This window comes from Tetrao urogallus, assembly GCF_951394365.1.
Source record: "Tetrao urogallus genome assembly, chromosome: 19".
NCBI classification, from domain to species: domain Eukaryota; kingdom Metazoa; phylum Chordata; class Aves; order Galliformes; family Phasianidae; genus Tetrao; species Tetrao urogallus.
The window spans coordinates 1,361,706-1,378,463 of NC_136832.1; the positions used below are offsets into that span (position 1 = coordinate 1,361,706).

At 60.1% G+C, this 16,758-nt stretch overlaps 3 protein-coding genes across 4 annotated transcripts; 1 reads left to right on the top strand and 2 right to left on the bottom strand.

The window, feature by feature from the left end:
- PAXX (PAXX non-homologous end joining factor) lies at positions 1-1,645 on the bottom strand (the record flags this gene model as incomplete). Its single annotated transcript, XM_079544680.1, has 5 exons — positions 1-287; positions 675-740; positions 1,110-1,294; positions 1,400-1,474; positions 1,542-1,645. The coding sequence occupies 5 exons, from the start codon at positions 1,643-1,645 to the stop codon at positions 1-3; spliced, it is 717 nt and encodes a 238-aa protein (XP_079400806.1).
- Positions 1,646-1,708: 63 nt separating this feature from the next.
- Positions 1,709-3,127, top strand: TMEM141 (transmembrane protein 141; the record flags this gene model as incomplete). 2 transcript variants are annotated; one of them, XM_079544638.1, is made up of 5 exons in its annotated part: positions 1,709-1,762; positions 1,839-1,905; positions 2,009-2,092; positions 2,310-2,441; positions 3,048-3,127. In XM_079544638.1, the coding sequence occupies 5 exons, from the start codon at positions 1,709-1,711 to the stop codon at positions 3,125-3,127; spliced, it is 417 nt and encodes a 138-aa protein (XP_079400764.1). The 2 variants fall into 2 exon arrangements, with proteins under 2 accessions (XP_079400764.1, XP_079400765.1); XM_079544639.1 differs by lacking the exon at positions 3,048-3,127 and having other exon boundaries at positions 2,035-2,092; positions 2,310-2,421.
- Positions 3,128-5,678: 2,551 nt separating this feature from the next.
- ENTPD2 (ectonucleoside triphosphate diphosphohydrolase 2) lies at positions 5,679-12,420 on the bottom strand (the record flags this gene model as incomplete). The annotated part of the gene is made up of 9 exons (XM_079544846.1): positions 5,679-5,879; positions 6,452-6,586; positions 6,871-6,990; positions 7,163-7,429; positions 7,921-8,148; positions 8,239-8,398; positions 8,525-8,675; positions 9,040-9,157; positions 12,310-12,420. 9 exons carry the CDS (start codon positions 12,418-12,420, stop codon positions 5,679-5,681), a joined length of 1,491 nt encoding a protein of 496 aa, XP_079400972.1.
- Positions 12,421-16,758: the final 4,338 nt, after the last annotated feature.

Genomic DNA, 16,758 nt, shown 5'->3' on the forward strand with positions numbered 1-16,758 from the left:
TCAGTGGCCACACGTGGATGACAAGGCTGCTGTTGGGAGGATGGAACAGCGCAGGTCATGAGTCTTCAAAGTCCACTCCAGATGGAACAGACTTGCTAGAAAAGGATACAGGGAGTCACACCAAAGTGTGCACCCTGCAGAGCACAGCCCAGCAGATCTCAGGCCCAGCACCGGGCTGTGGAGCAGCACGTACCTTTTGAAGCCAGGGTTAATGAGGGACTCTCCCGGGATCTTTCTCTTTGCTGGCAAAGCAAAGCCAGCAGCCCTGTTCTTTCTGGGGCTCGGGTCTGCCACAGACGGGAGGAGGGACAGGGAAAGCAAGAGGTCAGCAGGGGGCTCTGGCAGCCCTGCAGGCCCTTCTGAGCCCTGAGAGCACCGATGGCAGCCACAGTGGGTGAGGAAGGCCCGGGGGAGCTGCCGGGGCCTTCAGCCTGGGAGAGCATCAGTGCCGGCCCTCCCCTGCAGCTGGGCACACTGCCTGCCCGCTGATGCACCGCACACCTCGGGAGCTGCCGCGCTGAGCCGGGCCCCTCCTGGGCCAGGGAGGGCACTGACAGCAGTGCGGGCAGCAGCCACGGCAGAGGCTCAGGACCCCGGGGGGCTCCCAGTCCCCACAGCCTCCTAGAGGATGAGAAAGCGAACAAATATGCAGCACAGCCCCCAGAACCGCTCACCTGGCAGGATGGGCTGCTGGCTCTGGAGGGCGTTCTTCTCGGGGCTGTAGCTCAGCGTGCCCAGCACTGTGTGACAGGAGCAGGGGTCACAGCTCACGCCTGCATCTTCCTAGCACTTCCCTGCCCGGCCATTCCCTGCCCTGCGCGGCCATACGGCTCCCTCCTCCCGCACACCTCCACGCGGGGACCTCCCCACCAGGAAGGCACTTCTGCACACGGAGGTGTCCCGAGAACACGGCTGTGCTGCTGCACGCGGAGCGCTGCTTCGCGCGAGGGATCTCCTGCCCGAGGTTCTCCGCACGGCGCCGCCCGTGGGCACACGGCATCCGCAGCAGGAGAGACGGATGCTGTAAAGACCCCCCCCCCTCTCGCGGGGCCCCTCCGACGGCCGCGAGCCGCCCGCCCCTCTCCCCCCGCCCCGTCCCGCGGCCGCACCTTCCAAGCGTTCCTCCAGGTCCCGGACGCGGGCGGCCATGGCGAACAGCAGCGCCTGGAGCTGCGGCCGCGCCTCGGCAGCGGGCAGCCGGGGAAGCAGCAGCGCCTCCTGCCCCTCCCGCAGCCGCAGCGTGGCCGCCCCGTCCCGCAGCCCCAGAGATACGGCCCCGCGGCCCAGCGCTGCCCTGCTGGGATGGAGCGCAGTGAGCCGGGTCCCCAGCCCGGCGGGGGATGGATGGACGGACGGACGGACGGAAGTCCCGGGTCCCCCTCACCCACCGGGCGCCCACCTGAGCTCCGCGAAGCCGTCCTCCGGCGAATCCCCGCCGAGCCGCGCGGCCCACATCTCCAGCGCGTCGGTCACACTGCGGGGCAGAGGTTCAGGCCGGGGCTCATCGCCCCCCGCCCCACTGCGCCCCGCCCGGCACTCACTAGACGGTGGCGGCCGAGCCGGGGCCGGACGCGGGGCGGCAGTAGCAGAGGTAGCGGCCCGCACCGTCCCGCAGAACTCCGAACGGCCCCGACGGCTCCGCCATGGCAGTGCCGGAAGGGGCGGCGCGGGCGGCGCGGGCGGCGCTGCGGGAACTGCCGGCCCCGTGATGGTGCACCTCGGGCTGCGGCGGGTGGAGGACAGCGTGGCCGCCAAACACCCGGTGCGTGCGGGGCGGCGAGGCCGGGGGGAGCGGGGCGGATGGGGCCGGTGTCCCCGCGCTGACGCTGTTCCCGCAGGCGCTGCAGCAGTACGCGGCGTGCCAGGCCCACGCCTTCATGAAGGGCATCGGCACCTTCCTGGCAGGTACGGCCGCGGAGAGACGCGGCGGGCGCGGCTGCCCGGTGCTAATTGCTCCCCGGCCCTGACGGCGCCGTGGCCGGGACCGCCCGGCTCGCTGTTTGGGCAGGCGGCGGCGCTGCTTTTGCCGTGCAGAAGCTGGTGAACAAGAGGCTGCCGTACGCGCTGCAGTGGAACCTGCTGCTGTCAGTGGGTGAGTGCCCCGCGCCGACCCCCCGGCCCCGCTCCCTGCCCGGTGACGGCGCGGGGCCCCGCGGGGAGCGCAGCCCGAGCTGCGGGAGCGGAGCCGCGTTTGCGGTTGTCGGCCGATCGTCCTCCTGCTCCCCAGTGCCCGGGGGGATCGGGCGCTGCTCACGGGCAGTTGCACAGCCCGCGTTAGAGGGAGGACACCCGCGTGCCGGTCTGTCCAGCGGCAGGGTCCTTGGCCAGCTATATGGTGACCAGAGTGGAGACGCAGAAATGCTCGGACTTCTGGATTTACTTGGAGACGGGCACGTCCCCGCAGGAGCACCGCACGGCTGACGGAGCGCCTCAGCCTGCAGGTGGATTTTGTGTCTCTCCCACGGCTCTCCCTGGGCTTGGCTTGGTTCTTCCCTGCTGCAGCTCTTTGCTGTTCCTGCCTCATAACTAAGCTGGCTGCTGGCTGCGTCCTTGTCACAATCCTACATGTCCCACAGTGACACCCTCCAGTTGAGGAGCCCCCTTCTGCAGGGCAGCAGCAACAGCTCCCCGGGGTTGCAGCAGTTCAGGGCTGTCAGTGCTCCCTTCCTGCCCTGACCCAGTGCCCTGCAGTGCTCTGTGCCCATTGCCTTCCCAGCAGCAACCTGGTACAGCCGCTGCCCGCTGGCCTGCCTGTTTTCTGCATTCACAAGAGCTGGGGCTTTTTGTTTGCTGGAGTAGGAACAGGGCTGGGGATGAGCTAGCAAACCGTGCTTGTGCTTGAGCCACTGCTCAATGGAAAACACCGGGTTGGAGCTGGGGGTTCCTGTGGCTGCCTCTTGCTGTCCCTGTTGGCATTGTGCTGCTGAAGCTCAGTAAAGCTGAAGAGGTATTAAGCACTTCCCTGGGGCTCTGTGCTTCTCTGCTTGCCCCTGCCAAACATGCTGGGATCATCTGGGGTCCAAGGAGCTTGCTCTTATCTGTTGCAGACAATCTGTTTGGCCTGGAGGATGCAGAGAGAGTGCCACCACCCGTGAGGAGGAACAAATACGGGGACATTGTGGAGTAGCCAGGAGCACGGTGTGCTGTGCCCACATCCTGCTGCTGCCCTCAGCCCTTCTGTCTGCTTGGTGTGCCCCTGCAGCGTGGGAGACATCTGCAGTGCTGCTGGGGAGCTCAGGGGAGTCCCCAGCAGTTGTGTGTGAGCACCCAATAAAAGTCCTGAGCTGAATGCACACACTGTGAAGGAAGTCATGTCTGGCAGTGGGGTGGAAGGAGCTGGTGGCAAACGTCACCTGGACGCATCCCCTCTGCTGTATGTTGAAGCAGAAAAATCTGGTCTCTCTGAGACCACAGGAGTCACAGCCCAAGTGTGCTGGGCTGCGAAACATCTCTAGACGTGGATGTGTCCAGACAGAACTGTGAGGAGGCAGAGCTGCTGCCACACTCTCTGATCACTGAGCATTGCTGATCACAGTCTCCCTGTGCTCATAACAGCACGACTTGTTTGCTCGCCCAAATGCTGCTGTCCTGAATCTTTTGCAATGCTGTCTGTCCCAAAGGGGGGGAGCAAGGTGTGTGTGCCCAGAGCCGGGCTGAGACACCCTGCTGGCCTCGGGCTCTGCCTCTGGATGCTGTACCCACGGGGAAGGGAATGTTCGAATGCCCAGAGAGGCACCCAGGAAGATCTGGAATTTTATGTCTTTTTTTTCTCCCCTAATTGCAACCCTTGAACGAAGCCCGTAGGTTTAAGCTGGCAGCTCTGTGTGGATCTGAATCGGTTGCAGCTGAATTTCTCAAATGGGAAAACTGATGGGAAACCCGGGTGCTGCAGCAAGCCGCTTTCTTCCAGCGGGGCGGCAACTGTTCATCTTCAGAGGGGGAACAGAAGCGCTTCCTTCCGCCTGAGATCCGGGCGCAGTCACTGAGCAGAGCCGCGGGAGGGAGCTGTGTGCTGGGAAAGGGGGAGGCGGGAGGAGACGTCGGAGCATCGTGAGTCGGAATCCTGTTTGCTCCTCCGGGGAGATGGGAAGCAGCTGTCAGAACAGCTGAAGTGAGAAAACGGCTCATTCAGCAGAGCACGGCGCTACAGCAACGCGATGAGAGCAGGGCAGGATGTCAGTCGGTGAGGAAACCGGCGGAGCAGAAATGGTGCTGTGAGAATAGGGAGGGCAGCCAGAAGCTGCTTCTCTCCTGAGGAACGTGGCCGGGCAGCGGGCTGTGAGCAGGTGGGATTGAGGAGCTAGGATGGCCTCTGTGCGGTTGTCCAGGTGGTTCTATGGGCCTGGCGGCTCAGAGCTGCCTGCCCTGACAAACTGAATTTCTGCAGGCTGCTGTTCTGCCCTGCGTGGCCATCAGAGCCTTTCCTGTGTGCCCCGGGGCGCAGGGACCGCACAGAGCGGAGCTGCCTGCGTGCACCTTTGGGATGGCCGTGTTTGGGAAGCCTGAACTTCTCAGCTAGGCTGCCTGAAACTTCCATTTCCAGGTGGGCATGATACCAGGCTTTAAGCCCAGCCTGGATTCTTTGACGATTCTGCAGGCTACAAAGCCATGGCTGTGTCTGAGCACTGGGCAGGCTTGAAGGGAGCGAGCCCTTCGGGTAAAGCTGGGCATGCAGCTGTGTCCCAGGGGAGCCCACCTGTGCCCCTGCGCCTGCAGCACAGGCAGCCCTTGTCAGCCCATTGCTGTCATACCAACAAAGCCACAGGAGTGGTTACAAAGGTTTATTTCTGATTATAAAAAAGAACCAACAAAACAAAAGAAAACAAAGCCCACAAGCCTTCCTGCACATTCCCATGTCCCTGTTGTTTGTTTTTTCCCCACTCATTCAGAAATAAAGGCACATCCTCCCAGATGTCTGCCTTGGGGTGATGCAGGACTCAAACCCTCAAGCTGCACAAAGCCTTGCTCCTGCAGCAAGTTTGTACCCCTGTGGCAGCAGCTGGGAGCCCAAGGCAGCACTTGTGGCAGAGCTGACACTGGCACAGGGACTGCAGGAATGAGCAAGGCACTGCATCTGATTGCTGGGGGGCACAAGACGCTGCTTGCTCTGCTTGTTGCTAAGCCTCTACCTGATGGCCCTGAGCAGAGACAGGTGGAAGTCCAGGCCAGGATGTGGCCCTCAGGAAGTTCAGTGGGGTTTGTGCATCCACCAGAAAGACAGTTAAGTTCTGGGTGATGCCCAGAGCTCCCTGGAATGGCGGGGCTGGCTCTCCAGGGACAGGTAGTGAGTCGGCTATAAGGACTAGAGTAATATTCCCCACCCTCCCCATGTATGTGAGAATACAGTTGTCTGGGCTCACTGGCCCAGACCAGCCCGGGTCAAGAGGCAGACAGATACCCCAGGTATGAATGTCCACACCTCAAGCCTGCTCCAGCATCTGTCCCTGAGTAGCACTGGGAATCCCTTAAGACATTCTCCTCCTCTTTTATCCCCCTCTTTCTGCAGCTTGAAAGCAAAGGGAGGGCAAAAAGGGGCAGCTTTCCTTCTGGGCTATACAGCATCAGGTGTGAGGGAGAGTGTCTCCAAGCACTTGCTGAATCCCAAGTACTCAGGCCACGGAGACTCCAGCAGGAAGGATGGTGTTGGGTGCTGCAGAGAAGGCTGTCCTGTCCCAGGGTTAGATTGTGCTGGACTTGCTGCGCCGGAGCAGGTAGACAGCAGTCAGCAGAGCTGTCAGGGTGGTGATCACAAAGAGCAGGATGAGGATGACCCAGTAGTTGTACAGCATGCTCCTGTGGGAAGCAGGCTCCTCTGCCGGGATCATGTTGGTGAGGTTCAGCATGTAGCCGAGGGCCCAACCGATGGAGGTTTCTCCTGCCTGTGGAAACAGCACAGCACGGTCAGCGCTCCGGTCAGCCCAGCTCCGCGAGCCTCGGGGACCTTCCATTGTGAGCCCAGTGGAAGGCAGCTCCAGCAGCCTGAGTCCTTGCTCACCTGTGGGTCCGGCCAGCCCAGGCACAAAGAGTGCCCCGGTGGGTGAGTGTCCGTGTGTTAACTGGTCATCTGACGGGAGGAGGATCTCATCTGCCTGGGACAGTCCTGACCTCGCTCCCCACCCCACGCCCCACGTACGTGGTTGGACTTGGCAAAGTTGGGATCCTGCCCTGAGCTCACTTCCCAACAAGCCTGGGTTGTTTGAGATCTCTGCTGCTTGGAGGGCCAAGGAGGAACTGGTGGACCTTGAAATTCCTGACCCCGTGACAACCCTACGGTTAGGTCAGTTCATTTGTTCCCAAAATATATGCCCCAAAACTGGGAGTCCCATTCTGCTCCTGTTCCCGAGGACCTTCCCTCATACACCGCTCAGCTCTTGGTGTGGGTTCATCTCTTACTTTTTGTCCCAGTGTTGAATGAGTACCACGGGATGCTGTGTGCCCTGGCGTTACCCACCTTTTTCTGGAAGGCAATACTGGGGAAGGAACGGTTGTTGAAGTTGTAGCCCTTTGTGATGAGCAGATAAACAAACATGCTGGTAGCACAGTAGTCAGGCAGCCTCTTCTCCAGCCTGGGAGCTTTCTGGTACAGCTGAACGGGACCATGGAGGAACAGAGAAAAGAGATCAAGCCAGCAGGGTTCAGGTAGTTTCTGTAGTCAGAGGCTCTGGGTGATTGCACCTGGCTGGCCAAGGTGCTGCTCGTACCTTCCTGAGCCTCTTTTGGTCCCATGTGGGAACCATCACCAACCCTCTCCATCCTGCATGGGATGGGAGGGTGCCGGGACATCCAGGACCCTCTAAGGGCTGCTCTTGGAGCCTGGGGGATGCCCCGTGCAAAGCAGCCCTCTCCTCCCCCGTGTGCCTGGGAACCCACCTCATTCCAGCTGCTGGCACAGATGGTCTCAGCAGCGTCCTTCAGGTCACTGGGCAAGTGCACGGGTCTCTCCATCACTGTCTGGATGAAGTCCACCGTGTAGAAGAAGGCAGAGAAGGCCTAATGGAGGAATGGAAGCAGCTGTAGGACAAGCTGGGAGCAAACCTGCACCATAGAGAGCTGCTGTAACCAGTGTGGTGGGCACAAGCAACCATCCTTGCAGAGCTGCAGTCGGGTTTTGCTGCCATGTGACACCTGGGCCCCCACCACCCTGCTCTGCGCTGGGACTTACGATGAAGTTTCCCGAAACCTCAGGCTGGAAAACGCCATCGAAGGAGCAGCGGGAGAAGGAGCAGTTGGTGAAGTCAAAGAGCTTGCTGACGTGCACAGCACAGAGGTTCCCATTCCCGGTGCCGGACACGACGACGGTGGTGTTGAGGGGGAGGCCGGGCCGCTCCTTCTCCGTGCAGGGGCTGTCATAGATGCTGCTCAGTGACAGACTCTTGCGGTAGCCTGTGGGCCAGCAAGGATTGGCGACAGTTTCTTGGTAGTTCTCAGCCTGTCGGAGGAGCAACACACGTCATCCCAGCTCCCCTGGGCCACAGCCCCAGTGCTGCACTGCCTCCGGTTCCTGGTGGGAGGTGCTGATGAGCCTGGGCAGCGGGACGCAGAGGAGCACGGAACTCAGCAGTTGCCACCAGTGTCTGGAGATGATTGACACAGGCTTAAGGAGAGAGGAGGAAGCCCTGGGACTGTGGGAGAGGCTTAAGGGGCAAAAGCCAGTGTTGGCTTTTGAGTTGAGTTGCACCGAGTTGGCTGGGAAATACGTGCAGCTGGCCTGTCCTACCGAACAGGGCTAAGAGATGCCTGCAGGGGAAGCGGGAGGCCTGACTACGCTTGGGTTTCTTCATATCATTCCTCCCCAGACCCCACTGCTGAACCCACGGGGCCAGCCACAAGTCCAAAGCAAGGTGCTTTAAAGGAGCCAGGTCTGGTACCTCCCACTCTGAATGAATGCTGGGGTGGTGACAGGCGAGCACATGCCAATACCTGGAGGACCTTTGAGAGCAGCCTCTTGAGGACCTGGTCCCTTCCATAGCAGAGAAAGCTGTGGGTGTACACCTTGTATGGCTGGCCATACAGCTTCAGCATCACCTCATTTCTGGGATCTTCAATGGCATCACTGGTTTCAAAGGTGATCTGTGTGGAAGCGCCTCCGAAGTCCATGGCCCCCAGGGTCCTTTTCTTGGATTGGATCCACTCCCCAAGCCAACCACGCTAGGCAAGGAGACAGCAGTGGGTGTGGGACATGATGAGCTGCAGGACAGCCTGACTGCCCTGCTGGCCCTGCTGCGTGCCCCTGCCCACCTTGATGAAGTTCTCCAGGAGGTAGTTTGCCGTGACCCAGCCAAACACCCCTTCCTCTTCCCCTGACAGGATCTTTGCTCCCCGGAAATCAAAGGGGTACGACTTCAGTGTGGCCATCACTTCACTGAGGACGGCATCTGAGGACTTTGGGTCTGCAATTCTGCAGGAGAGACGGAGACACAGCAGTGAAAGGGACAGAGAAGGAGCTGCAGGCAGGTGGGAAAGGGTCACATCCCTGCAGGGACGTCCCCAGACCCCCTGGCAGCACAGCAGGGTTGACGCTTACCTGAGCAGGCGCATGCCGGCCGTGGCACCCAGGTAGAGCGGAGTGCCCGCGTGCTTCTCCTTGGGCACGTCTCTCATAGCCTGCTTCAGGCAGTGCTCTAAGCTTTTCCCAGCAGCCGGAGGTTTGGAGCTGTAGCTGGAGATGCCAGGACCTGCGGAGAGGGAAACTGCATTGCAGCCATGGGGTGGGCGGAGGATGCTCGGGGAGTGGCTTCGCTCCCCCCCTGGATGCTCAGAAAGGCTGAGGGTTGCTGCGGACGGACGGTCGCAACGACAGCGGAACGGAGCTCAGCTGCAGCTGCCTGCCCACAGCTCGCTCTCTGCTGGGCAGTGAACCACCCTGGGTTTGGAGAGAGAAACTGTTGGTGTGTTCCGAGCACATTTTCCCTGGGACCGAGGGAGGTTTAGGGAACAGAGCAGGACCCCTCTTAGCACCTCCTTGCTCCCGCTGGGAGCGCGGGGAGGCAGCAGGGCCAGCGAGGGACGCACCACCACCGCTGCCGGGACAGCGCTTACCCTCCACATCGCACATGCTGTGCTCGCTGACCACCCCAGTGTCGTTCTCCTTGTCCGCGGGCCACTTGTAGATGAACACGGCCGTGTGGGAGGACCCGGCGTCCAGCACGATGCCGTACTGCAGGCGGAGAGGCGGGGGTCAGCCGGGCGCCCAGCACGGCCCCGCCGCGCACTCCGCGCTCCCTCCCGGCCCGGGGCACCGCGGGCAGCGGAACAGGCGCTGCTCGGGGCGGGGGGGCACGGAGAAGCGCTGCCCTGGCCGAGTGCTGCCCCGCCGGGCGGGAGGACACCTGGGAGCTGCCCCGGGCCCCGGCGCTCCAAAGAAGGGCAGCCCGCCACCTCATCCCTGCCTGCCCTTGTAAGGCTCGGCCATTCTCCGGCTATAAATAACCCCTCTCCTCCTGCCAAGCGCGGTTACACGGCTCCAGGAGGAGCCACCCGTCCCTTCCAGCCACAGCCCCCAGACCCCTCTGAGGGCATGGGATCGCTAGGGTTCCGGCACCGGCCGGGGCTGTGCTGCTGCTAACAGGAGCCCCGGCTGAGCATCTCCCCGGGGTGAGACCACCTCCATCCTAAACGTGGCCTGGAGAAAAGCTTTACCTGCATGCTGTGAAGCCATCCACCACCCATGTGGCCCCCCAGACAGGCTGCTTCTGTCCCAGCCCTGCCTGTGGGCTGCTGGTGGGGACAGGGCCCTGCAGGTGAGGGTCCCCAGGAGGGTCCCAGCAGCATCCAGCTGCTCAGTGGCACGTGCTGCTGAGGCCCACCAGCCCTGTGGCCAGCAGGAAGGAGACCCAGGGGCCCAATGTCCTCCACACCATCCCAATTATTGCCTGGGGAGACTGGGCCACATGTGCAGTAGAAGCCCTGTGCACCTGTAGGGGGAGAAAAATACCCAGGGACAAAGTGCAGTTTGGGGCTGAGCTGGCTGCCAGCTTCCAGAGGGGTGCACGCAGGTGAGGGCACTTGTGCGTGGGCATGTGTACATGCAGATGCACGTGTGGGCACGTTCACTGTAGATGTAGATGTAGGGGTGAGAACGCATGCAAGCATGCAGGCTTGTGTCTGTGCATGCAGCTGCCTGTGTGGATATGTGCATGTGTATTTAAGTGCCTGCAAATGTGTGCTTGCATGTACGCATGTGCATAGGCATGTGTGTGCCCCATGGTGAGCATGTGCATGTCTGGGACAGCTGCTCTGCCTGCTGGGGCCTGCAGAGAGCAGGGCACGCTCTGCAAGATGCTGTGGCCCAGCTGCCATGCAAGGCAAACCGGAGCAAGCAGCCCTGACCTCACACCAAGAGCAAGACCTGAGCTCTGTGGGGGTGAGGGAGACAGAGGCTGCATCTCACCCACACCCCCCTCTTAACCACATTTCATCTGTTGGCTTCCTGTGTGCTCGCCCTGAGCAGAAGCTGGGGAGAGGTGCTATCTGGTGACACGCACTGAACCCCAATTTCTGTGCCCAACTGCAGCCTGGAGCTGCTGCATGGGGGTTGCATCAGACCTGGGTTGCAGCACAGAGCGGTTTGCAGAACCCACTGCCCCCCATGGGCATGTCCCTGTGCCCTCTGCTCTAAAAGCCTCTGAGGGCAGACCCTCTCCTCTCAGACTGAGCAGAGCCCTATAGACCTAGGGTACACATGTACTGGCAGCTCCTGCATGGTACTTGGGGACAAGTCCTGCCATGGTGCCAGCCCCTGTGCCCTGCCCTGGCCACAAGCACCCTGGCACGGCTTTGCACGTGTCCACAGACCTGGCCCCAGAGCGTGGGACAGTCCCACAACGCCAGCATCTGGTGGCACCGTGACAGCTGAGCTGTGTACCCACGGGATCTGCTGATCCCACAGAAGGAAAGAAAACGGCTCAGAGCTGTGAGGCTGCGATGCTGTAAGTTCAGCTGTGTACCCAGAAGGGAAGGAGAAGAGCACACGCTCCCAAGATCAGTCCCTCTGGCAGCAGAATAAATAATCTGGGGTATTTTTAGGGCTATATTTCAAGCAAAGGAGCTGGAAAGAGAAGTGAAGCTATGGGTTAACCTTAGCTCGCCAGTGAGCCGAGCGACCATTCAGCAGTTGCTGCTGAGACAACCAAGCCACCAAGTACTGCAGCAGGATGGGCCTGCAGCCCCCACTCACAGCCACGATGGAGCAGGGCCATGGCACAACTCCTGCCACTGCCCAGAGCCTGAGCCCAGGGCGGATCCCGAGGCCAGCAGGCACTCACAACCCCCCAAGGGCACCTTCGTCCCACAGCAGCGTGACACAGGCTGGGAAGCTGCTGGCTGGCTGTGGGGCTGGAATCCCCTGCTTCGCTGTCTCCTCCTGCCCCAAGCAGGGCTGGGGACACAGCTGCTGGCTTCCATGGTGGCTGTGGGGCGGTGTTGCGGTGACAACGGCCCCACTGTGGTCACTGTCTATGCTTGCTCCATCCAGAGATAGGGCAAAGCCCAGGTCCCTGGGCTCAGCCTCAGGAACCTGCGTGCATCCTGCAAGGAGGGGAAAGGGATCCTCTGAGCACAGCTGGCTTTGAGCTGCCACTGCTGGAGAATAGGCTTTGCACAGCAACCAAAGCACTGCAAGCACAGGTGGGACTCAGCAGAGGTCCATCCGTTTCCCCTCTGTCCCAAGGGATGAAATCCATTTGGAAAACAGCTATAACCCCAGTCCTAAATGCCACAGCACACAGCAGAGCAATGTGTCACAGGAAAAGAGTTAATTATTAAAGTCTACTGACAACTGAGGACTATCACCCCAGCTAAACCAGCTCATTTTCTCAACCTAATCTTTATTGCATCGGTCAAACCCTGAGAGAAGACACACAGCTGGCATCAGGCTGGCTGAGAAAGCTCGGGGTGAGAAAGAGGTTTGGGTTTGCCACTTCCCATGGCAGGAGCCCGCTCCTCCTGCACTAGCTGTCTGTCCCTGGAGGACACGGGATTTTGTAAAACAAAAGATCCGGGCAGCAAAAGAGTGAATTGGAGCACTTCCCCAGCAAGGAGTTGGTTGAGAACTTCCTTCAGAGCCTGAATTTACAATGAAAAAAAAAAAAAGAGCAGCTCGTTCTCGCAGAGCAGAGCGTTCCTCGCCCCGCAGTGCAGCTGGAGGCTCCCGGCGCGCCGCCCCCCCGCCCCGACCCCGCGGCAGCGGCTCAGGGACCGCAGCGGGAGCCGCGCATCGCGGAGCCGCCCCCCCTCGCAGGGCCGCCCGGCTCTCGGGGCGCTCCCGGGACCCCCACCCCGCAGCGCGGTCCCCCTCCCCCCCCGGCTCACCTTGAAGCTCGGCGGGCCGCGCGTGTCCCCGGAGCCGAGGCAGAGCAGGAGGATGCCCAGGAGGCAGCCGAGGGCGAGCAGCAGCAGCACGGCGGCGGCCCGGCGGGCCATGGCGGGGCCGGGCGGGCGCTGCCGCCGCTCGGTGGGGGCAGGTGAGCGGCTCTGCGGCGGCCGCCGCTCCTCCTCCTCCTCCTCCTCGCCCGCCTCTCCCGGCTGAGTCACCGCCGCCCCGGCCCACCCGGGCGGGACACCGGGCTCTGCGTGCCGCTCGGCCCCGCGCCGACCCCCGCCCCGGGCTCCGTGCCTCCCGCAGCCCTACACCCCCTAACGGGGCTCAGCTCCATCTCCCCCCCGCCCCGGGCGTTGTCCCTGTCCCGAGGCGCAGCCCCCCCCCCGGCCCCCGTGCATCACGCTCCCGTGGGCTCAGCCCCCCGTATCCCCACCCCCGGCCGGGCTCTGGGAAAGGGGGATCCTCTCGTCCCCAACACCCCGAGGGTTTCAGTGCGTGCAACGCTATGGAACGCTATGGAAAGCTCTGAGGAGTCTCGCCTACCAAGATTTAGTGTTACCAACGAGTTTCTGCTTTTAATCATTGCAAGTTTATGACAGCCCTAAGGAGCTCAGATATATATTGGGGTTGTTTTTAATACGGTCACAAGTGAATAATGTAACGCATTTCCAAATGGAGCACCAAGCCAAGCAAGGCTGGGGCCCTGCCTGAGAAGGACATTTTGAGCTTGCTTACAAGGAGGGATCAAACAGTGAGCAAAATAATAAACAAGGAGATATCACCAAGGAGAGGAGTGAAAGCGGCTTCCAGTGCAGCCGGGCTTTGTGCAGGAGGGCTCCTTCAGCTCCCTGCAGGCTGCCTTGCAGTGCTGTTTCTGAAGCAAGATGCTCATTGCACATCAAGGCAGCTCCACTGCTGGAAGGGAACCCAGCGGGGCAGCCCCAGCGCCGTACCGCCGAGCACCGCTCCTTCCTGGGCTTCTCTATGTAGGAGAACCAGCAGAGCACCCAGCTCCTGCTCACGGCCTGTGGGGCTCTGTGGGGCCGGTGAGCCCCTGCGAGGTGGGGAAGGAGGAAGTGCTCCCAATGCCATGTGCCACTGCTGAGAGGGAAACCATCCCTGTGCAGGAGAGGCAGCAGGAGGGAGGCTCACCAGACCCCCACAGGCTTTGTTTTTTGGGGGTTGAAACTAGATAATCTTTGTGGTCCTTTTCAACCCAGGCCGTTCTATGATTCATTTCGGTCTTTTGGCTGCAGAGCAGGAGCCCCAGCACCCCTCTGTTTTGCTTGGGGCTGCAGCAGTGCCTGGAGCAGGGGCTGGGGAAGGGAAAGGTGCAACAGAGACACAGTGAGGGCAGTGTGCTTAGGAACTGGGCTTGTTTGGCTTGGAGAAGAGAAGACTGCAGGGAGACCTCACTGTGGCCTTCCAGTACTTGAAGGGAGCGAATAAACAGGAGGGGGAACGGCTGCTTGTGAGGGTGGATGGTGATGGGACAAGGGGAATGGTTTTAAAGTGAGACAGGGGAGGTTTGGGTTGGATGTTAGGAGGAAGTTTTTCCCCCAGAGGGTGGTGAGGCACTGAACAGGTTGCCCAAGGAGGCTGTGGATGCCCCATCCCTGCAGGCATTCAAGGCCAGGCTGGATGTGGCTCTGGGCAGCCTGGGCTGCTGGTTGGTGACCTGCACACAGCAGAGGTTGGAGCTGGATGAGCACTGTGCTCCTGTGCAACCCAGGCCATGCTGTGATTCTACGAGTCTATGGTTCTCCACCCTCACCCCACCTGTCTGTGTGCAGCTGTGGATAACTTCTTGCTTTCAGCTTTTAGCTGCTGGAAAACCTATGCCAATGAACTTCAAGACATTCATGTACAGATTTATGTTGGAAAAAAAGAATGATGTGTTCCCCTTTCCTTTAAGTATACTGCTGCTAATACCAGAAGTGCTGGGTGCAAGGATTAGCAGAGTGCAGTTACCTCCACCTTCCTGCCCCACTGATGGCCTTATAGGCTCCACTCAGTTTTCCTTCTCAACTGTCTGGACTTCTCCTGCTGCTTCCCACCCCATAGCCTTCCTGAGGTGCACTCCTGCATCTGCCATAGGCACAGCAGCACTGGGGATGAACACAGAGGCAGAAGGATCTCCTCTGGATCACTCATAATTCTTTCCCCAATGGCTGCCAAACTTGGCATTTCTCTTCCTGGCTGAATCAGCTGCGAGAAGAGGTCTTCAGAGGCTGTTTGAAGAGGAACCAAGCTTTCTTCAACCAGTGTTGAATGAGGAATGTCTGGAGTAGCTCAAGCTGAGCTCTGAGGAAGCCCATGGCCAGCCCTGGACATTAGCTGCTGTGATTCCCGGTGTGCCTCGCACTGGCACTGCTTTCCAGGGAGCTGCAGAGTGAGGAATCTCTGAAGCATTTCAATACAGCCGTGCACCAACCACCCTTCCACTGCAGTGCTGCTCACACCACAGCTCTCAAGGCCTCAGCAGAGCCTCAAGCCAAAGCAGACGTGCCAGGAGACCCATCTTCCAGCACAGGCAGGGAAGCACCAAGCACTGGGACATTCCCATGGGCTGGACGCAGTCCCAGCCATGCAAGGGGAATTACGACACACAAACTCACATGGAACCAGAGAAACATCCAGCGATGCTGCACAGCAGTGCACCCTGCTGCACCTGGTGCCAGGCCCATTGCCAGGTGAATAGCAGCTCCTGCCCATCCATGGGGCTGTGGGTCAGAGGGAGGCAGCTGTGCCACTACCCACGCTGTGCAGGCAGCACCAGCCCCACAGGGACATCCCAGCTATGGCCCCACGAGGACACAGTGCTTGCAGTGAAGTGGTGGTACCAGATGGGCAATCCGTGTTGAGGAGTACATAATAAGTTCCAGGCATGAATGAAATCAGAGGAAAAAAGAAAAGCAAGGGAGAAGAGGATAGAGCATGGGGGGAAGAGAATTCAGCCTTGTTTGTCTGAGGAAACCAAGGACATGTGGGTTCTGGACACCAGCAATGCAAGGAACACCCCAGTGACACAGATGTCACCTCTGCAGGGACCCAGATTTTGAAGCAAAGGATCTGCCTGACTAAGCAGGTTCAGCTCAGCAGAGAGCCAACCTGGTGCAGCCTTGACCACCCTGCTGCCTTGTTACCCTGCTATCTGTCACCTCGCCCCTTTATCATCCTACTACCTCGTCACTCTGATGCCTTGTCGTCCTCCTGCCTTGCCATGCTACCCCTTGTCACCCTGCCACCCTGCTGCTATTGTAGCCTCGAGTATCACCAGCCAGAGGCAGGGCCAGGGCTGTGCTGCCAGACAATAACATTGCCATGAGTTAATGCAAATCCTGCATGCTTACAGCCTACTTTCACTACATGGGCCAGGCAGAGAAGGAGCAGAATATGACACTAAATGGCATCTTTGCTTCCCAGCGAGCCCTGAGGAATGGATGGATGCAATAAGCACAGACAGGGCAGAGCCAGAGCCCCAGCTGTGCCTTTACTAGCCTCATGTCTGGGTAAACACTGAGTGGTGGTCCCACGTAAATCTGAGTTAGGAGAGTTAGGAGTTGGCACCAGCATGTCCAGCACACCTGTAGGCTCTTGGGATGAGCGTCTCACCAGCAGCTGACACGGGCATTGACTTCAGATCTTTGCCAAGCTCAGAGAAATCACAGGAGGAACAGCCCTGCCTGGGAGGTGAGGCACCAGGAAAAGCAGTCCTGGTGTGGCCCTGTCCCAGCTGTGTTACAATGCCACCCGGAGGGACTCACAGACAAACCACTTGCTGAGGACAAAGCAACAGGTGAGGAACAAAGACGAGGAAAGGAAGGGCACCTTGCTCACCCCAAGCCGCAGGACAGCTCATTTCCCAGGCAAAGGAAAGAGGTTTATCTAATCCACCTGTCCCAACAAAAGCAGGTGACATGGGGCCACCTGGGCTGAACTGCCGGGGCTGAACGGGTGACAAGTGGAGAAACTGGAAGGAACAAAAGGACTTCATTGGAGGGGAGAATGGAGTGTGTGGGTGGGGGCTGCCGGCTGCCCAGGGCTGGGCTTCTCTGCATCTTCACTGGATGGGGAAGAGAAGACATCTGGGGGCTCTGGTGGGCGGCTCTGCAGCTCCACATGTGTTTGGGAAATAACAGGAAGGATGGGATGAGCTTGGAGTCACTGCAACGGGATGAGTTCCAAAGGGAGGGCTTAGCAATGGGATTTCTGCTCCCATCTGTGAGTGCAGGGAGATGTATCTGGGAGAGCCCAATGATTGTGAGATAAGGACGAGTGGGATAATTTGAGCCACCAGCACAGCTCAGCAGGGCTCACACAGCCCCATGACATGCTCAAGAGCTGCTGCAGCAATATGCTGACCAGCTGAGAGCCCAGGGATCCTCCTCAGGAGCCTGTGGGCACTCTGAACTCTGCATGAGCCTGACGACTCGGGC